The 19,020-nt window shown below is 42.0% G+C and overlaps 2 protein-coding genes across 3 annotated transcripts; both read right to left on the bottom strand.

Moving 5' to 3' along the window:
* Positions 1 to 1,123: 1,123 nt before the first annotated feature.
* Positions 1,124 to 10,925, bottom strand: oma1 (OMA1 zinc metallopeptidase). 2 transcript variants are annotated; one of them, XM_081606530.1, is made up of 9 exons: positions 10,408 to 10,546; positions 10,187 to 10,310; positions 8,735 to 8,963; positions 8,398 to 8,571; positions 8,161 to 8,268; positions 6,719 to 6,847; positions 6,453 to 6,527; positions 5,914 to 6,063; positions 1,124 to 3,303 (listed from the first exon to the last, which is right to left on the bottom strand). In XM_081606530.1, exons 2-9 carry the CDS (start codon positions 10,231 to 10,233, stop codon positions 2,989 to 2,991), a joined length of 1,227 nt encoding a protein of 408 aa, XP_081462656.1. In that variant the 5' UTR covers positions 10,234 to 10,310; positions 10,408 to 10,546; the 3' UTR covers positions 1,124 to 2,988. The 2 variants fall into 2 exon arrangements, with proteins under 2 accessions (XP_081462656.1, XP_008405595.2); XM_008407373.3 differs by having other exon boundaries at positions 10,187 to 10,925.
* A 573-nt stretch (positions 10,926 to 11,498) lies between these two features.
* On the bottom strand, positions 11,499 to 18,474 carry mysm1 (Myb-like, SWIRM and MPN domains 1). Its single transcript, XM_008407371.3, has 20 exons — positions 18,342 to 18,474; positions 18,144 to 18,216; positions 17,992 to 18,062; positions 17,097 to 17,168; positions 16,925 to 17,006; positions 16,652 to 16,750; positions 16,063 to 16,561; positions 15,544 to 15,775; positions 15,326 to 15,456; positions 15,136 to 15,239; positions 14,983 to 15,060; positions 14,820 to 14,902; positions 14,683 to 14,737; positions 13,769 to 13,819; positions 13,569 to 13,643; positions 13,312 to 13,500; positions 12,680 to 12,812; positions 12,403 to 12,508; positions 12,245 to 12,302; positions 11,499 to 12,179 (listed from the first exon to the last, which is right to left on the bottom strand). Exons 1-20 carry the CDS (start codon positions 18,395 to 18,397, stop codon positions 11,883 to 11,885), a joined length of 2,544 nt encoding a protein of 847 aa, XP_008405593.2. The 5' UTR covers positions 18,398 to 18,474; the 3' UTR covers positions 11,499 to 11,882.
* Between the last annotated feature and the right edge of the window lie 546 nt (positions 18,475 to 19,020).

Genomic DNA, 19,020 nt, shown 5'->3' with positions numbered 1-19,020 from the left:
TTTGCAGTTTGCCAGAAGCCATGAAGGGGACATAGAAAACTGAAAATGAACTTTTTTGATGTCCGTGAAAGATAATAATAATTAACACCGAACAGTATAAACATACAATCTCAATTGTGAAACATAGTGGTGGCAGGGTTATGGGATAATTCTCTTCAGCAGGGGAAATAATCAGTTGTTTTTTTAGTCACAGTTGCCATGCAATGTAGGAGACGATAGGCAGAGGTATGAAGGTAAATGCAGGAAAATGCAAAAAGAAAACCTGGTTGATAAAGACTTTGCCTTCTTGCTGGATGACTCAACATAAACCGTCAATCAGAGCTACAATGCAACAGCTCATTGTTATAATGGCCTAGTAAAAAGTTTAGATATAAAATCTAAAAACAATGTTGGAGTTGAGCAATTTTGCAAAGAATTGGGATAAAAATGTGGAGGTCTACATGTTGCAACCCAGCAGCTGGACTTGCAGCAAAAAGCGGTTCTAGAAATGATTGACTCGAGGACGATGAATACAAACACATGCCAAAACATGTCAGGTTTCTGTTTCTAAAAACTCTTTACCAAAAGAACATACCGCTTCAAGTTTATCACATCAACTCCAAATAAGATACTTTTACGTTTTCATAAAAATAAGATGCGCTTATAAAATGTGGGAAAAGTCCAATACGTATGAATACAAGGCAGTGTAAATATGACAAAATTGGTCTTGTATTCAAGAAGATGGAGCTTGTAACAGTTGGCAGATGTTACAAAGGAGCAGTACTGAGGATGACTCTTGGGAGTTTTGACAGCTTTCATCACGCTATGATTGGCTTGTGGTAATATTTTATGAGATTTTATAACTTTAGATATTTCTTAAGAGCTGTGAGGGGCCAGCAAGGAAGCAGTCTACGAATCCAAGAGCGTGACATCATGTCAATAATGATGACATACAGGACCTCGAGCCAACTCTTTAAATAGGATCCCCAGGTTTCACGCTGTTTAAAACCGTGTTGCTCTTTGTAGGTGGCCATTGACTATAGGCACAGAAAAAATATATTTTATTCCTTTTATTATTATTTGTTGCTGCAATTTAATCCATGTCAGGCTATGGATCTGGCAGAAGAATAAAAACAGGATAAACTTGATTTCAAGTACAATTTTAATTTAATAATTTTAATGTAATAAATGTGTTTACAGGACACATTTCTCCTGAATTGCTGAAAGAAAACAGTTTTTCTTTTTCATTTAATTCAATGCACTTCCTGAATCTAACAGACTTAAGACACCTATGCAAAACTTTTCCTGCTAAAGTTAAACAAATGGTATAGCGCTTTATCTCGTCCAGAGGACCACAAAGTATTTCACATTACGTTCAGTGATTCCCACACACATTCACACGCTGATGGTGGTAAGCTACAGGATTGTAGCTATGGCTTCCCGGTGGTTGAAGCTACGCACCAAGGCAGGTGAAGTGTCCTGCCCAAAAAACCCAACAACTGAGCCGGACACCCACCGGTTGAAGCACAAACTCCTACCGTCGACGCCGTCGCCAGCTACATAGAAAACTCTCTTTTTTGGCGGCTGGATCTGAATCTAAAAAGCATAACGTAAAATAAACCAATTTTCGGCAATGATAACACAGTTGTAGAATTTGATTTCATGGTGTATCCAAGTGTACCATTTAATTTCAGCACACACTCGCACATAAAAGAACACCATTAGCTTTGAACCATAACTGCCCTCCCCTATTCGGTGCGTGACTGCTCCCCAAGGCTGCTGCTGTAAATATTAATGTTTTCTCACTCTGCTTGCCTTTATTAAATGAGAGTTTTAAAAACAAAAAAGTCCCATCATTTTTTTTTTGTTTGTTTTTTTGCCTTTCACCCTCAAAAGCTCGACACCTTGACATTGGTATTCCTGTGCAGAGGGCTGCGTCCTAAAACAGGCCAGCATCAATTCGCCCGATTAGGTCCCCCAGGCTAGAAAATGCATAAAGTGCATAGGGTGTGTGTGCTGCATGAGAATGCGACGGTCGCAGCCGGATCGTAAGATGGCCTCACCTCGCTATGGACGAAGCATCAAACATGCACACCTAAGTGCTTCTTCCCGGCTGTTGCCGTGCATCGATGAATAATGCACATATTAATCTCACAAAGTATGGGAGCTTTGCTAATTAATGCAGCATTTCCCTGGTCAAGGTTAGCTAATTAAAGTGGCATCTTTATGGACACTAGACATGGACAGCATTCTCAATTTGGCTTTGCTGACTTTTTGCCCCATTTTTTATTTTTATTTTATTTACTATACTCTCAGCAATCTGTTTTTGGAAAACTTTCCCGAACATCATCTTCCACTGTGGCCGTCGCTGTAATGGTTGGGATCTTAATGTGTTGGGCACTTAGGGACCACTTTAAGTGGCTGCATATAGATGTAGGAAAGAAACAGAAAGCTTTAAAGGGGCAGTATTATGTAAATTAGAATTTTTTCCAGTTTTATAATGTTTTTCCTTCATCAAAGACACACCAGGAGTGTTGCTTTGATTCTTTCATGCATGTTTGAGAAATCCTTGAATCTCCTGTGGCAACCAGCCAGAGGTTCAAAATGCTAGCTATCTCCTTCAGACTAGCGGCAGCAGCAATTAGCAAACACCTGGTGGAACATTGCATCTGCTCAGCTCAGCACATGAAGTGCTTCTCAGTGAAAAGCTGGTAAAACGTTTTTAAAGGAGAAACGTTGTTGGGATGACATGTTGAAGGCGGAGTCTCGATAAAAAGCAGGAGCTTCTTAAAGAGACAGAGGCCCAATTTCAAGGCGTTAAATTGCAAAGTCAAGTTTCTTTCAAGTAACGTTTGATTTATACAGCGTTTTCATAACGACTGAAGCTAACATAGTTACTCGATTGTGATGTAAATTGACACTGTCTGAAAAATACATAATTCTGCTTCTTCAAACTGTAGCAAGTTTGTCAATAGAGTGAGTGAAGTTTGTTGAAGGTTTGTTTGGGTTTTAACTCCCCTGCTGGTTGGTGTTCTGCAGCACATGCTGGGATCCTTCCCCTGTGGCGGTGGGGAGAGGAGACATGACAGCAGGGACCCTGTCTTTGTTAAACCGAGCCACTTGTGAGGGAGAAGCGAACGCCGTTTGAGAAACCGGCAGTCCTACAGAAGTGGAGACGGGTTGTGGCTCGCACGTCCCCTCTAGCCCTCCGCCCCCCTGCTCTTTAGCTTTGGCCAGCAACTCGCTGACGGTCTTTGAGAAGACAACTCGAGGGTCAACAGGAGAGAGCGCGGGGCATGAACAAGTTTCCCTCAGCTCCAGAGCCTGCACAGATGAACAAAAAGCAGAAACAGGTATAGATTTAATCGATGACAGCTCTAAATCATTGATTTTTTTTTAGCTTTGATCAATCAATATTTAGTCTGAAACAAATCCTGCTAATTCAAGATGTTCTTCCTTCTTCATGAACAAATGGTCATATCTGCTCTGCCACTGCAAACACCCTGGTCAACTAGATGTAGAGCTCACCCAACTCATATGTTAATATTATCACATCAGTTTGAAAAATAAATGTTAGTTTGTGTGAATTACCCAAATAGCATATTTCTGTAATAAATATACTTGTAGTAGTTAAATCTATTCCCTCTTCTATACTTAGAATCTCATATATGATGTGAAAATATTCACATCCCTTCAACTTTTTCATATCTTGTAACTTACCGACCTCAACTTCAACGTATTTTAGCGAAATTTTACATGAAGCTCTGCTGGAAGGAGAACCTCAACCACATTCATTTGCAACCTTGAGATGACCAAATATCTACCTGTGTCCATGTTCCCATCAGCATAATACTGCCACCACCACGTTTTACTGTGGAGCTGATTATGTTAACTGTGTTCTGCATTGTAGGATTTGAGATGAAATGGAAATTTTGATGAGTTAGGTGTGACGGAAATGTCAGTTTTGGTCTGACCTGACCAAAGTGCCTTCTTTCACATGTTAGCCGTGTTCCCTACATTTCTCGTGGGGACTCTTTAAATGGGTCCTCTAACAGCATCCTTTAAACAATGGCTTTCTCTTTGCTACTCTTCCATAAAGGCCAGACGTATGGATTGTATGACTAACAGTAGTCATGTTGACAGATTGTCCCACCTGAGCTCTGGATCCCTCCAGAGTTACCATGGGGCCTCTTGCTACTTCTCTGATTAATGCTCCTCTTTCAACCACAACAAGGTTTGTAGCTGTGCCATACTGAAATTTTTTTTTTGTAACCCATTTCTTTTTTAGGCGTCCAAAGCTTGGGGTATTAGATCTCTAGACCTAAAAGTTTTACTGCAAATATTTTGTCCTGATGTTTTTTAGGTAACTGAACAGACTGTGAAGGCGTGACGCAGTGATCACAACCCCACAAACACAAACAAATGCAGCTCTTGAAGAACATTCCCATTAATAACACACTCCTTTGCGATGCCCACAGCATATAGTCATATTTTCAGATTTACAGATATTTCTTGATAATCTTATTGAACAAAGAGTGGAGAAAAATCATTTAAAAAAATAACAATCCCGCCAACGCAGACAGTTGTGGGGCATTTTAAACATCATTAATTGGAATTCATCATGGGCAACAACAAATCGAAATTCTTACCGAGACAAGAAATTTATCACGATAAATGAAAAGCGATACAATAAATGCCCACCTCTATTTCCAAATGTGATTTTTGTTTTTTTTACACACCACTTTTGCTTCAACCTATCACTTAAAAAACCCATAAAACAAAAAACAATCAAAAAGGGGGTGAATACTTTCCAAAGGAAGTGTGCGTGTCCGTGTACAAACATGCACTCGGCTCTCCACTCGACAGCCTGTCCTTCTCATGCTACCTGTGGACTTAATTTGCTTTGCTTAAGGATGATGAGTGCACTTGTGGAGGAGGAGGAGTGCCCCCAGAAGAGTCGGGTTAAGTAGCTTGAGGCTGTCACCCCTTCGCAAGGTTAAAAACATCATATTATGCATCACTTTCAGCTGATGAAGCTCAGCTGTTAGCCGGTTCATCTGTGCTGCTTCGCTGGATCAAACTGCTTGGCGTGAGCCGGGTATTATATATTATCGCACCAGAAGCAGAGTTTTATCAGCTCCTGCACACAAACAATACCCGTGCCGCAGCATTCATCACTTCGCTGCCTGCAGCTACATCCTGGCCTCGACAACAACTGCTGCTAGAGGTCAGCCTGTCTCACAGGGAAGTAAGCGATGCACAAACTCCACAACTTTGCCACCTGATGGACAATTAAGAGGCTTTGCCCATCTGTTCAACGTTACCGCTTGGAGCATTTGATGGAGCAACGATATTCCAACTACAGCAACACGTATGGCTGCCTAAAATACTCACAGGTATAAAGCGCACAACCACTGTCGAAGCTGTTTTTCATTTTTAGTGCCTCTTGATTTCTCTTTAGCCTTAAGATACTAATGATTGTCTTCCCACTGCGCCAGCAGAGTGTCCCGTCCTGTGAGACTGAGCGGCTAATGATAAGAGCCGTTCTCTTCCAGATCCAAAACATTCAAATCCTACACAACATTTTGCCTGTGCCAAGCATCCAGGGCCTGGCACAACAAAATGGTTTTCCTGTCTTCCTAAGGCCCTGCATCCTTTCCTCCCTTTCCCAGAGTCTCTGCTTCCACTGCGGCTCCCTCTCCGTGTCTGCAGGTGGGCATACAGCTCTCCAGATGCTTCATTAGTTCTATTAAGACATCTTCAAACAGCACCTAAAGCTACGCATTTTGTTCAAAACAACAAACGTCCGACGAGGATAGAAAAAAAATGCTCCCGCTTCAGTCGGCGGCTTGCGACAATCCCGTGAAGAAAGGCTTTTGTTTGTTAAGCGGTGGAGACACAGCTGAATGTGGCGCTTGTTGTGTGTTATTCTACCTGTGGGATGAGGCGGTCCATCTGACCGGACCTGTTCCTGTGTGAGGGGTGGGTCGACAGCCACTCGGGTAACGTGGGATTCCCTGTAAGCTTGTCTACAATTTCCAGCTGCTGCCAGAACACGGGACCTGCTCGCACATCTGCACAGGCCTGGGAAAGACGTACACACACACACACACACGCATATACAACTCTTAATCAAAAAATACACACATAACACAGCAGTACACAAATGAAAAGCCTTTCTAAAGGAGCTGAATTTAGTTTAACAACAGTGCCCCCTGGTGCCTTGTTGGCAGATTACAAAGTGTTTCAGCAAAACATACATAGAAAATGATTCCACTTTTTACTTAAATTTTATACAGTGTGCATTAAACTTCATGGAGCACCTTTCAAAATTATTGGCACCTGTAGTGAAGATGTGTGTAGCACAAGTCAGTACTTTGCAATAACAATAGTAAATGGTTGGAATCTAGACTTTGCAGCAATATCGTAGCTATAGATTCAGGACTAATGTGAAACAAACTTAGCAGTGGTACCTTAGCAGCTAAATGCAATCCAACTTGATCTGCCTCAGCTTCCAGTTTTCGACTGTAGGGATGGTTGAACATCAACTGCAAAGGTGAAAGAAGAGAACTTTTACATACAAAAATCCAAAAAAACACAACTTTCACATTTTACAGTTTAAAACTGACGTAACTCTTTGAACATTGTAATTTTTCCTACTATTCTCACTTTAGCTTCAATGCCCTGCCTGCAGCTCCGAGTATTCAAATGACTCAAATCATGAATAGTAATACCTCACCTCCGTGAGCTTGTCCTTTGCCCACCCTCCCACCAGTGCCAAGCTGTCCCCAGGACACAGCGCCCAGATGGCTGTCACCACAATAAGAGACAGGAGGTCCACAACATGAGACAGGCTGGCCTGTTCTGCCTGGAGGGAGCAGGGCAGAAGATGAAACGAGGATGTGAGCAACAGCATATCAACAGCAGGAATAAGGTTAAAGAGAGAAAACCAGAGCTGAAAACTTTCTGAGAGGGGGGAGGAGAGGGGAACGGTTCAGCTGCAACATATTGATTGTTCTCACCTATTCTGCTGAAACACTTTGCGCTGCAACAGATTTAGAGGTTTTAAGAGTCTATCCATTATGACGCGCTAACTTTGTAACTTCGAGGTCATCGAAGCTCGTTCCCCTTCAGCTAATTAAAATCTCCTCCCAGGACGCCTACAGACTTGAAATGCCCAAAACGTTATTGGGCGCTTTTAGAACAGAGCGAACGGGGATTATGGAACTGCAGGGAAAAGTGTTTCTGAAAAAGAAATGAGCACTGATATATCAGTACTAGCGGCTGTTTGGAGGGGACTGTCACGGAGCCGCAGCAAAGTCTGACGCAAGAAATCCGAAAGTGGTGCCACAGTTGAAGTAAACCGACTCATGGATGGAGCAAAGGGTGATATCTAGACATGGTGGTATTAATTGACGCATCACAAAGTGACAAAGTCATAGAACTCAAAGAAGACAATAAAACAAAATTTTCAAGAAGCAACTTCCTATTCATGAACGAAGGCCATTTTAATGGCAAGTTTGCTCTTAGACATTTGAATTTGCAGTGCTCTTAACTTTTCCTCACATGTGAGGCCAGCTCAGGTCGGAGAATCTTTCGGCACGACAACTATTGTTAGTCACACACTTCGCTAATCTTGCATGTGTGAAAATGGCAACAAAATTAGAATGATATGTAAGAAAGGTATATAAATATTGTCATTTTCTACAAGGCATGACGACATGTGGAAAAGATACAAGGGGAACATAAATACTTTAGTAAGACATTGTAGACATAAAGAGACTGATTTCATCATATTCCAGAACCTGGACATTGTAGCAGCAGGAGAAAGGGGCAGCAACACTTGGGAAGTCAAGAACTTTCATCTAGTCCATATTGGTTTCTGGAAACATTTTTATGTCATTTTAAATCTGTACATCTTTCTGAACAGCTTTGGCTGTATTTCTTTTCCCCGATTCACATTTATATGTCGGCCTATTGAAAGAAAAACCTCCAACGTTGATCTACGTAGATTTAATGTGACAAAATGTGAAGATGTTTGAGGCGTTTTAGACTTTTGCAAAGATCAGTATCTAATATGCTTAATTAAAACAGATTCCAAATCATTAAAAATACGACAAGTTGCTTTAATAAAGGTAATTGGCATTAAGCAACAGCAATTGCATAAGGTCGTGAGCTTACCGAATGGTCCAGGATAGCATGAGCCATTTCATGTCCAAGAACAATCATGAGCTGGTCTAGATCTGCCACGGCTCCCAACATCCCAGTGAACACAAACACTTTCCCATTCTGCAAAAAAAAAAAAACAGAACAAGCTTAATCATAATGCATGCCTGAGCCACATGTTGTACTGAAGTAACAAGGGGCATGAACAAGTAAAAAAAGTTTTGGGTCTGTGTCTCTTTTTTTTTTACTTACTGGAAGGACAAAGGCATTGATTTGGGGACTTTCCACCACATGAACACTCCAGGGGACTTCAGATACTTCTGGGATGTCCTTGTTCCTTTGTGCTAGAAGCTGCACCGCCTGCTCAACCATCTGGTGAAGAGGGTCAGTGGCAGGAAGAAGCAGCTCCGCAAACTCCTTCAGGTGCTGAAACACACAGTCCCGTTTTTATTTCCCTCCAGACATCATTTTCCCTGTTTTCATTGCAGATCATGAGGATCAGGGTGAAACCGCTACCGAGAATCACATTTCAGCAGCACTGAATGTTCAAGAAACAGTGCAGTGATTAGCATCTGCCCTCGTTTCTCACCGCCTCTGAAGTCAGAGCAGCCAGCTCCATGTACTTCTCCCTGCTGAACACCAGGAGGCGGATCCTCCCAGTCACCGGGGACTCATCCAGGTGTGTTAGGAGCAGAAGGGCCACGATCACCAAAGCAACTCCCGCTCCCGTCGCCAGATGCCAGCGGCGCCTCCGGAGCCATTCGCGCACGAGCTGTCGCCGATTGTCTGGCAGAGACCCCCACCATTTCCTTAGACTCCTGTCCAGAAAAGGGAGGAGAAACTAGTTGGGTAAATAAGTAAAAAAAATAAAAAATTAAAAAATCACACGTGGGCCAGAGGTGCTCAATAGTACAAAGACTGTAATCGTTTAAAGCTTACTTCATGTTGGGAAAACTGTCATCTCTTATGGCAGAGAATGAAAAACAAGGAGAGTATAAAACAGAATTGTGGAAATACAGACTGAGATTAATCCTTTAATCTTCAAAGAGGCGACGGAAGGCCTGAGGGTCTGACGAAGCCGCTATGTGGCAGGTTTTTAATTATCCCAGAGTGAGAACCAAAACATATGGTACAGGTGCCTGGAATCACTTCCCTAAAGGCCTGAAAACAGCTGAGTTTGGATTTTATTTTACTGAACTCAAACGACATTGGGGTTTTTTTCTATCTAAGATAATTGTTTATTGTCTTAATCAACAAATAAGGGAATCTGTTGCATGTAAAGCAATATGTTTGTATTATTTGTCTTACTTCATAATACAAATGTCATTAAATAGATATTGGTGACTGATGTTTTAGAGTAAAGTAAATGAAGGATACTTTGTTGTTTATTAGAAAATATCTAATCTAAAGTTTAAGTCTGGAAAATAAAGTCATTTAAATAAACTTAAACAGCATGAATGAACCCAGTTTTGCTTAGTAACCTGTATATTTCAACAAAAATGCATTTAGCTTTGCGTTTTGCTTAAAGCATAGAGATCTCTTCTTTCATATTTTTTATGAAATTTAAACAGTCTCTTTCAAATTGCTAATTTTTTATGAACTTACTTAATATACTTTAGGGCATGTTAGGGGTTTTTGGTAACTTCTTTTAACATATTTAAATCTATTTAACACGGTAAAATTCCTGCAACAATCTTATTTTAGAAAGTCTCTGAAAGCTCTTTATATCGTACCACTGTGTTCACTCCAGCTTAAACAACCCAAAGCACTGTAAACTAATTGTCTTCAGTTTAAAAAAAAAAAAAGATAACCCTTCCTTAAAATGCAGAGAAATTATGTTCTCACGTGATATTTCTGTGTGATTTTAGTCATTTCAAGTGGAAATTTATTCAGTTTCTATTGTTTAATTATTTCCATTATTTGTATTGTTCAGTATTGATAACATTACATTAAATATAGATGTACCTATGTTAGAAAAACTTTGTTTGTAAAACATAACTGAAGTCAGGAACAATAATACATCCGGGTATCCGTTCCCTACCTGCCCAGTAGTATAGCCAGAAGCTTCTGCAGAGGTTTGAGGACCATCCATAGGAGGGGAGCAGGAAGGGCTCTTCTGGGGGTGGAGGTGTGGAAGTGGTGGCCCCACTGGGTCTGGACGGAACCTATCCGGGAACACACCGCCCGTACGTTGCCACATATTGAAAAAGACTGTCTAGTTGCACAGACTCTCAAATTAGACGAGATTTTTGGAGAACATACTGAGAATGGGGTCTTCTTCTGCAGAGGAAAATCAGCTCGTTTACAGAGCTGGAAATGTCGAGTCAAATTCACGTGAAAGTAAAAACTGCACGTGTTTCTTAAAAAGTTACTACATAGAAAAGCCATTGATGTCAAAAATTTAACAAGCGCTACTTTATAAGGCAGGCGTGATCAAATATTCGTGCAACACCGATAACTATAACGTAGGATGACGCAGTGACCTTAAAGTGTTCCAAGTTTATTGGTGCCATGTTGGGCTTTTCTTCCGGTTTCAACCTTCAAAGTCATTCCCACCGGTCGGTTGACAGCGTGTAACCTTGGAAACTACTTTCCAGCGATGGCGGCGGTGCCTTTCTGGTGTTCACGAAGGTCCAAACCTTGCAATAACAGCCAGGCACAGAGTTAAAACATCTTAATCTGTAACGACTTCCCTCACCTGCTCCATATGACAGGACGTTACGTAACATTGGGTGTTAGGAAAATAAAGGAACTATTGCCGTTCCTGCTTCTCAAATGATTCCCCATAGAAACACTTTCGCAATGAAGGTTCCGCTTCACATGTCAGTCACACTATGGACCAAATCCGCTACAAATTAGGAGTATGGCTTTAGGTTCCCTGTGGTTAACTTCCATGGGGGAAAGTAGTTTGGCTTTATTATCCCTCTTTGCAGGGCCGGCTCAATGTTATGTGGGGTAAATCACATCATCATCACAGTATCACTAAAATCTCTTGTTGCATTCATGACCATGTAAAGAGCATGAAGGTAAACATTAATACTTTCAGATAGCACACAAACTATTTAGAGTACATAGATCAAATGTTGCACTCATAAACCGCTGCAAAAAATATAAATGCCACTTATTCAAGTACTTTAAAACATCACATTGTGCAGAAACAAATATGATCCCGGAACAGGCACAAAAATGACAAAACTAGGATTAAATTACGACTCTGGTAACATCTGTTGACATGGGAGCCAAAGCAGTTGAAAAGTTTGCCTTGGCTGTAGCTCAACTCTGTGTTTTTCTCCAAAAGAGAAGAAAAACCAGATGGTTCTGATTCAAATAAGTAAATACATAAATGCAGTAAATCAGCAAATATAAAAATAGTTTTATTTGGTAACACAGGAACTGATCAGATGCTCTCTCTCTTTTACAAACACACTCTCAAACATGAACTTGTTTTACAGTTGCTGTGAGGACTCTGTTGATATCAAAGAACAGTATCGATACTTGTAACTAGTTTATATCAGAGTCGACCCCTAACAATCGTATTGAACTTTTTTGGACCCCATCTCCAGTTCCTTCACCACAGTAAACCAAGACAACTTGAACGTAAATGATTTTCTACAAGAGATCTCTTTTAGTCAAACGATTCAACAAAATCAGATTTTGTATAAAGTTATACGTAAACTTCAACGCATGTACTTCAAATCTTACACCTTGCTTAATTCTGCAATAAAAAACTTGTTTTTTCACAGTAAATAGTCATGCTCAGTTGACAACACTGATCCTAAATGCAAAACTGAGCTGCTGTTTGTTTCAGCACTCTCTCCTCCCTTGGGGAACTCCTCCCGACCGATCAGCTGATCAAAAGCGTCGTCGTCCGATTGCACAGAGCTTGAGATGTTTAAATGTTCTTCTTCTTCCTTACATGAGGATTTCTGCTTGGAGACAAAGTCTGACAGGAACAGGGACTGGATCTCAGAGAGGAACTGGTCTCCTTCGCCATCCGGGAGGGCTTCCAAGTGTCTTGCCAAAGACGCCATCATCTGGAAAGTTACAACCGTGAGCTACTGAGAGTGTCCAGCTGAAACAAGCAAAGGGTCAAATTTACCTTTTCCAAACAGGTAAGACTGGAGTCTCTGCGAAACAATCTGTCCATCTGGACGCTCCTGCACAACCAGAACAAACTTTTTAGAGAAAAACTACAGCGTAATCTACAATCAAACCACCACCTGGCTGCTGGGAATTACAGTCCTGATTGCCACTGACCCGTGTGCTTGAGCGTACTTCTGGACGATCCACTGAGCCCTCCTCATGGTCTGCTCCCAGTCAGGAGAATCTTGTGAAGACAGAAAGTTGAATCTGTAAGGCAGCTCTGTGGAGAAACACAGAGAGAGAGAGACAGAGAGAGGAAAAACTCAGCTGGAGGATAGAAATCGTATCACTGACCTACATTGTCAGCTTGATTTCTAGGCCTCTTGATCCGGACTGTTTTGAAGTTTTTGAGTCATGTCTTGCTGTGTGTGAGTGTGTGTGTTTCACATACTGTTTTGGCTCGAGGGCTCTTGGCTTTCTTTCACCAACAAGCAGGTGATCTGGGAGTGAGTTGAGGGGTTAGCGGGGTCATACGGGCTCACTATCATCCCGATGAAGGGGGCTCCGCCGCGGGAGAAATAACTCTGGGTGAATCAGAGGACAAAAAATAAATGAGACTGCATGTCCACATGCAAAAGTATTCACACCCCTTCAACCTTTATTATGTAACAGAAGCATTTTATTGGCATTTCCTGCTTTAGAACAAACTATTACACAAATGGGAAGTGCAAATAACTTTCAAAACGATCACAAATAAAAGCCTGAAAACTTTGCTCCTGACATACTGCTTCCATCCAAATGAACTCAACTTCAGCCATTTTGCTAATAAAAACAGACAAAACACAAAGCTGGCGGACGCACATCAACACATTTGCAGTACCAATCACAATTTCGACTTAGGGAGAGTGAATACAAATAAACGTCACGTTTTGCAGATTTTAATTTGTTAAAAAGTAGTTTGTGTTGGCCAATTCCACAACTTAATAAAGGTTTTGAGGTTATAACGTAACAGCATTTGGAAAGGTCCAAGTGCCGTAAGCTGAAGAGATGCTTGTACAGGTTCTTTTATCGGTTCTGTTCTACCTGGAACTGGTCCTGCGTGTTGATGTCCCGCACCGACGGGTTTGGGTGAAAGGAGGGGTGTGAGTGGTACCAGCCCACGACGCTGAAGCCCAGAGACGAGAGCACGTCACAGGCCTGAGTCTGTGACACTGGGTCCATCTCACACTGCAGGCCCGTGCTCACGCTGTTACACGGTTCAGCTGCACGGATCTGCACATAGAACTGTTTGTCAGCCTTTGGAATAATTAGAATAAAGATGAACTTGGACCACTTCCTACCTTGAGAACTTTCTTTTCCTGGTTGAACGTTCCACCCAGAAGACCAATGACTTCCCCTCTTGAAACGTGGGCGTGCTGAACACGAGATGACGAAACATGTAGGCACTTATAATGCATTAGAAAGTAAGATGTGCTCCTGAATGATGCAATGCAAAACAAAATAAGGAGCTATTTTCTACGAGGTCATGTTTATAGTGTACCATGTCCATGATGAGAAGCGTCTCGGCACACACGATGACCTGGAACGGCTCCTGGAGGAAACCGCAAGTAACATTTTGAAAAGTTTAGTAAGACTCATGAAATATTACAATAAAACAAAGTAAAATACAACTTTCTTCACAAGCACTTTCATAAAAAATAATTTAGAAGAAAACCTCTACCTATATTGGAGGCTAAGGTGAGACAAATATTAGTACAATATATGGTTTCTAAGGGGGTGTGGACGTTGAAAGCAGGTCACAGTGAGGCGGTTCTACGGGAGAACAGAGGGAGAAACGCCACTGCCTCAGCTCAGCTGGAGAAACTTTGCTGTACACGTCCAAGTTAAGTAAGTGTATGACACTGTCCGGCACAATACTCAGCTGGACGGGTGGCTCTAATTTGATGCTCTAAACTGATTGTCTGATGAGAGATTATAAGGAGTACAGTTCAGGTTTTGAAAAAGTCTTTTTTGCACATCAATAATCTTAATCTAACAGCAGAAATTACATTAAATATAGAATAAGTAGGTCAGACTGTCCTGCTGTTGATGCCACTTCAAGCATTCGCCATGCTGAGGTAAGGGAATTTTCATTAGTGCAGACAAAGAGTCTGCGTATCATAATATGACGTTAAGTAGCGTTGTTATTAGGATGGTTTGACAAAACATTTGAGCAACATTTGTATGCTTGGTTTATAAGTTACTGCATGACGGTTCTTATGGTGTGAAGCACTTTGAACTTGCTGAAATGTGCTCTTCAAATAAACTTGACTTGACACAGCTTATCTGGAAAGTATGCATAAAAAATGCTACACAATAAATGTTGGAATGTTATTTACTTAAAGCAGAGTATCTTCCTAATACAAGATAAATATGCGGCAGTATGATTAAATAATGAGGCAAATGGTCTCTGACCTGAACGTCTCTCTCAAAAGATCTGCAAGGAATCAGCTGGAATGGATCAAAGGATCTGTTGTACAGACATTGATTATGTGATTAATCTTCTCCAGCGTATTATTTGTTTACTTGATACATGAATCCTTTGTGCTCACCCTCTGTATCTGGATGTCTTGCCGGGTTTAGGCTGCTTCTTCATCTCCTCTCTCCGCTGAGCCAGCTCTTCAGCGCTCAGATGCTGGAAAACACACAGGATTTGGCAGAAATGAAGATACAGATTCAAAGCGGCTGAAGTGCATGTTAAGACAGCGTCCACACCTCGTAAGTCTGTCCTTCCAAATCTCTAGCGTCACACCAGTTCCCCCATATGTCTCGCACACGCCTCTTCCTGGTCCGCTGCAACCGATCAGAGGTTAGCTCGGCTCTGAAAAGCTCAGGTTTTGCAGCTGATCACGGTTTTCAGGAACCTACCATGCTCTGCAGTCTCTGAGCTAGCTGGTAAGCCTCAAGCACATCCTTGCCCTCCTTCGGCTTGGTCCGGTCCACCACCTTTGGTCGATTATACACCGCTTGCTCTACAAGAAGAAAACAAGAGCCCGCACACTGAGCTGGAAGACAGATAAAAGCAGGAGTAACTGTAGGTCAAAGATTGCAGGTTTACCACAATTGAAATTGATGGCTCCGATGAGCTCCAGGTAGGTGTGTATCCTCCCGATGCAGTTCACGTCTCCACAGTTCTTCAGGCCGGGACGGACCGACGTCTTGTTCAGGTACCGGGGCTTGCTCTTCAGCCTTAACGATAAACACACAAGCGTTCAGTTCTTCTCTACGGATGAGAAGAACTGCAGAGAAGTCGGCTTGAGAACGGTTTGGCGCCACCATTGATCCAGGATGTAGTTCCTGATCTTCAGATATCTCTCGGGCGTCTTCGATGGTCGACCCTCGAAGAACTCGGGGATGGCTTGTTTCTCGTCCTCCGTGATCATCTCTGTGTCCATCTCGACTTCCTGCTCGGGGACCTTGAGCTCTTCCACCTCCTCGTCTTCCTCCTCCTCCTCCTGCTCCTCTGGATCTCCGTCTGGTCCATGGATGTTCGGGTTTTCAACAGAATCTACCAACAAAACAGGATCACTCTTACTGACAGGTGTGCGAGGCTGAGTTCAGTGGATTATAAGCCTGGCGGGCCACCAGACTTTACTTCCCCTGCCACCAGCCTAAGCATTGTTTGTTTATTTTAAAAAGGTTTTTTTTTAATATACACTAGTAACAGTAAAGATGGATTAAGCTAGGTCTATATTTCAAGCATTGAACTCCTTGTGCACCTCAGAATTTTTGTAACTTCACATTTTTCAACACAAAAGCCCTGTAAGACACAAACAAACCCCTGTTGAGCATTACCTGTGGCGTCATGGCCTTCTTCAGTGAGCTGACCGTCATGTGCCAAGCTGAGACTCTGGCAGCTCTGCTCATCACTAGGATTAGTCATCAGTTTTGACTCCGTCTCTGCTTCTGCCTCAGGAGGTTCCGTCTTTACAAGGTTCTCATTCGATGTAGTTTTTCTGTCTTCCTCAGCGCAAAACAAGTTAAAAGAGGACGGAGGACTTTGCTCGGAAGGAGAGCTCGGGCAGGGTCGGTGCTTCGTCTCATGGATGCCCTCTGACACGGTCAGCTCTTTTTGCTCTTCTGCTGCAGCGTCAGTCTGTGGTTGCCCTGCTGGTCCACTCGGTTCAGTTTTGATGTCCTCCCCTTCACCCTCGCTCAGGTCATCGGTGATGTCTACGTCCTCGTCGTCGGAAAGCCTCTCTATGCGGACGGCATTGGTCATAGTGGGTCGAGGAGGCCGCAGCTGCGGCTCTGGACCTCTAGAGGGAGCTGCGGCTCCAGGTTCTGATTTACCCTTTAGTTGGAATAAACAGAAGAGACGATAAGATTAGGAATGTGCTTGTACATGCTTCATGTCAGTGTGAAAACAGTCGGGCAGTCTCACCTTGTGTTTGAAGTACTGCCTGGCATAACTCTTGACCTGAAGGACACTTCGGGTGTCCACGAGCTTGGCAATTTTTGTCCACCTTCGACCATATTGAGCCTTAAAAAGTAGAAAGAAGAATAACTTAGTTCCAAAAAGGCTTATAATACTGAAATACATGTGTTTTTTATGAAAGAATAAACTTTTTTAATGACAGGATGTAAGTAATAATAAGTCATACTACTCATAAATTCACCTCAGGCCTACAGATACTATTAAAACTAAGGCGCTCACCAGTCCCTCCTCAAACAGCTCTTTTTCCTGTTTGGACCAGCGAGACGAAGCAGAGGCCGAGGTTGAGCTTTTGGTTGGAGATCTGAGCGTTCACAAGAGAAACACGTCAGTAGTGATTTTCAACATAAACGACAACAGGTGGGGGAGAACTCTAAAACAAAAAGGTACTTACTTCTTTACTTTGGGCTTCTTGTTGGGATCACTGGGCAAAATGTCAGGAATCCTGTCTCCTGTCAAATAATATCTTCAAGTAGAGTTAAGTACAGTTGCTTCGCAGCCGTTTTGGATCAATTTTCCTACCGGCGCACTAAAAGCTAACTTAATAAATTAGTTACGACTAAGTTTGATTTTTCCCTCCAGGTCCACGTTTCACAGATTTATTTGAATTGAATAACATCCATCCATCCATTTTCTTACACCCTTGTCCCTCAGTGGGGTCGGGAGTGAATTGAATAACAGCCTGCAAGATTTCAAAACTATTTCTTGCTTTAATCTATAAGCACATATTTGTAAAGGAACATGTCCAGTAAATTATAAGTAAGTCAAAAGAGCAAAGCACAGTTCCAAACCAACCAAGACATGTCAGTATATCAAAACTGATAAGCAACAAAGAGAAAGTCAGCCAAGACGTCCACATGGTAACTCAGAAGGAGGCGTAAACTTAACAAATCTATCCTTTATAGGAGAGCGGAAAGTCATAAGAGCAGCTTGTTTGTGAAGAATTTGTGAAGGAACACAGCAAATGTGTGACAGAATGGTCCAAGTCCAAGCCCAGAACCAGACATTATTCACAAATGGTATGCATCCCTTTCTGAATAATCTGATTAAGCTTGAGTTACTTTGCTAAATGTACTTCTCTCAATGTGATAAGCCGAGACATACTCCAAAATGTATGGTTTTCCTTTCACCTCACTATTCTGTGCTTTTTTTTTAGTTGGTCTATTACATTAAATCCCAAGAAACTCATTATCGTTTGAAGTTGTGGAGTTACAAAACTGAAAAAGTTTACAAGACGCTGTAAGGACTGCTGCACCCTCTGCAGCCTGTCAGCTGTGGTTAAAGGATACTGTTCCTCCAGCAGCATCCTCTCTATCGCCTCTCTGTTCTCCGGGCTGATGGAGCTGTCCAGCTCCCAGGGCTGCAGACAACACACAACACTCATCACAAACCCCCACAGTCACGCCTGATGTACAAACGGTGGGATTTCTCGAGGTCCTACCAGGATCCAGGTGCTGGTTCTGTCCGCAGGCTGGATGAACTGCTCCTGGACTAATCCTGCAGCGTCCATCTCTCTGCAGCAAGAAGGAAACAGGTTGCTAACAGACACCGAAACACTGAAAATAATCCTTTTAGCTAGCGTTTAGCAACACATAGCTCCCCCAGAATGCACACAGCAGGAAACAGAGACACTTCTTACCCAACATTGCTATCAAAATCGTCTCCCTCGATGTCAACATCCACTTCGTCCTCCATGTTTCAGGACAAACGTAAACAGAGAAGCAGTCCCGCTCTGAAGGGTAGTTTAGTTTCACCTACAGCGCCGCCTGGTGGCTGGAAGAGCGACACTGGCGTTTTTCTTCACATTGAACGCAAAGGTAAATAGAATATCAAAAGTTATTTTTGAAATACAAGTGAAATAGTTGTTCAAGTTGATTAATATTGATAACCATGACCGATAGTGAAATTTGTAAAATTCACTTTTTTCAGTTAAATTTATAAAACAGCAATGTGAGAACTTTTGTCATCTCAGACCTGTCAAAATGATCGTGTCTAGTTTTTAATATGCCACCACGTTCAATATTTCATAGCAAAGTATCAATAAGCACTATGTCAGAATAAGTTTAATAGAAACTACAGGAAGTGTAGTCATCTAGAACAAACTAATAAATCAATGCATTTAGAAATTTTATTTTTTTCCATATCTGCAAACATGTTGCTTTCTCTGAATGTTGAATTGCTCAACTATATTACTTCACACACATTTTAAGACAAACTGACAAAAAAAAGAAGCCTTTTTTAAACCATAAATTCAGAGACACTTTCCCCTAAAACTGTTCACCCACTCAATAGAACATGGAGGAGGCAAGTCAATAAAA

The sequence above is a fragment of the Poecilia reticulata genome, chromosome 4 (genome assembly GCF_904066995.2).
Source record: "Poecilia reticulata chromosome 4, P_reticulata-male-v2, whole genome shotgun sequence".
In the NCBI taxonomy this organism is placed as follows: Eukaryota; Metazoa; Chordata; class Actinopteri; order Cyprinodontiformes; family Poeciliidae; genus Poecilia; species Poecilia reticulata.
Note: the sequence above shows the minus strand (reverse complement) of the source record. Positions and strands in the feature narration are given on the sequence as shown.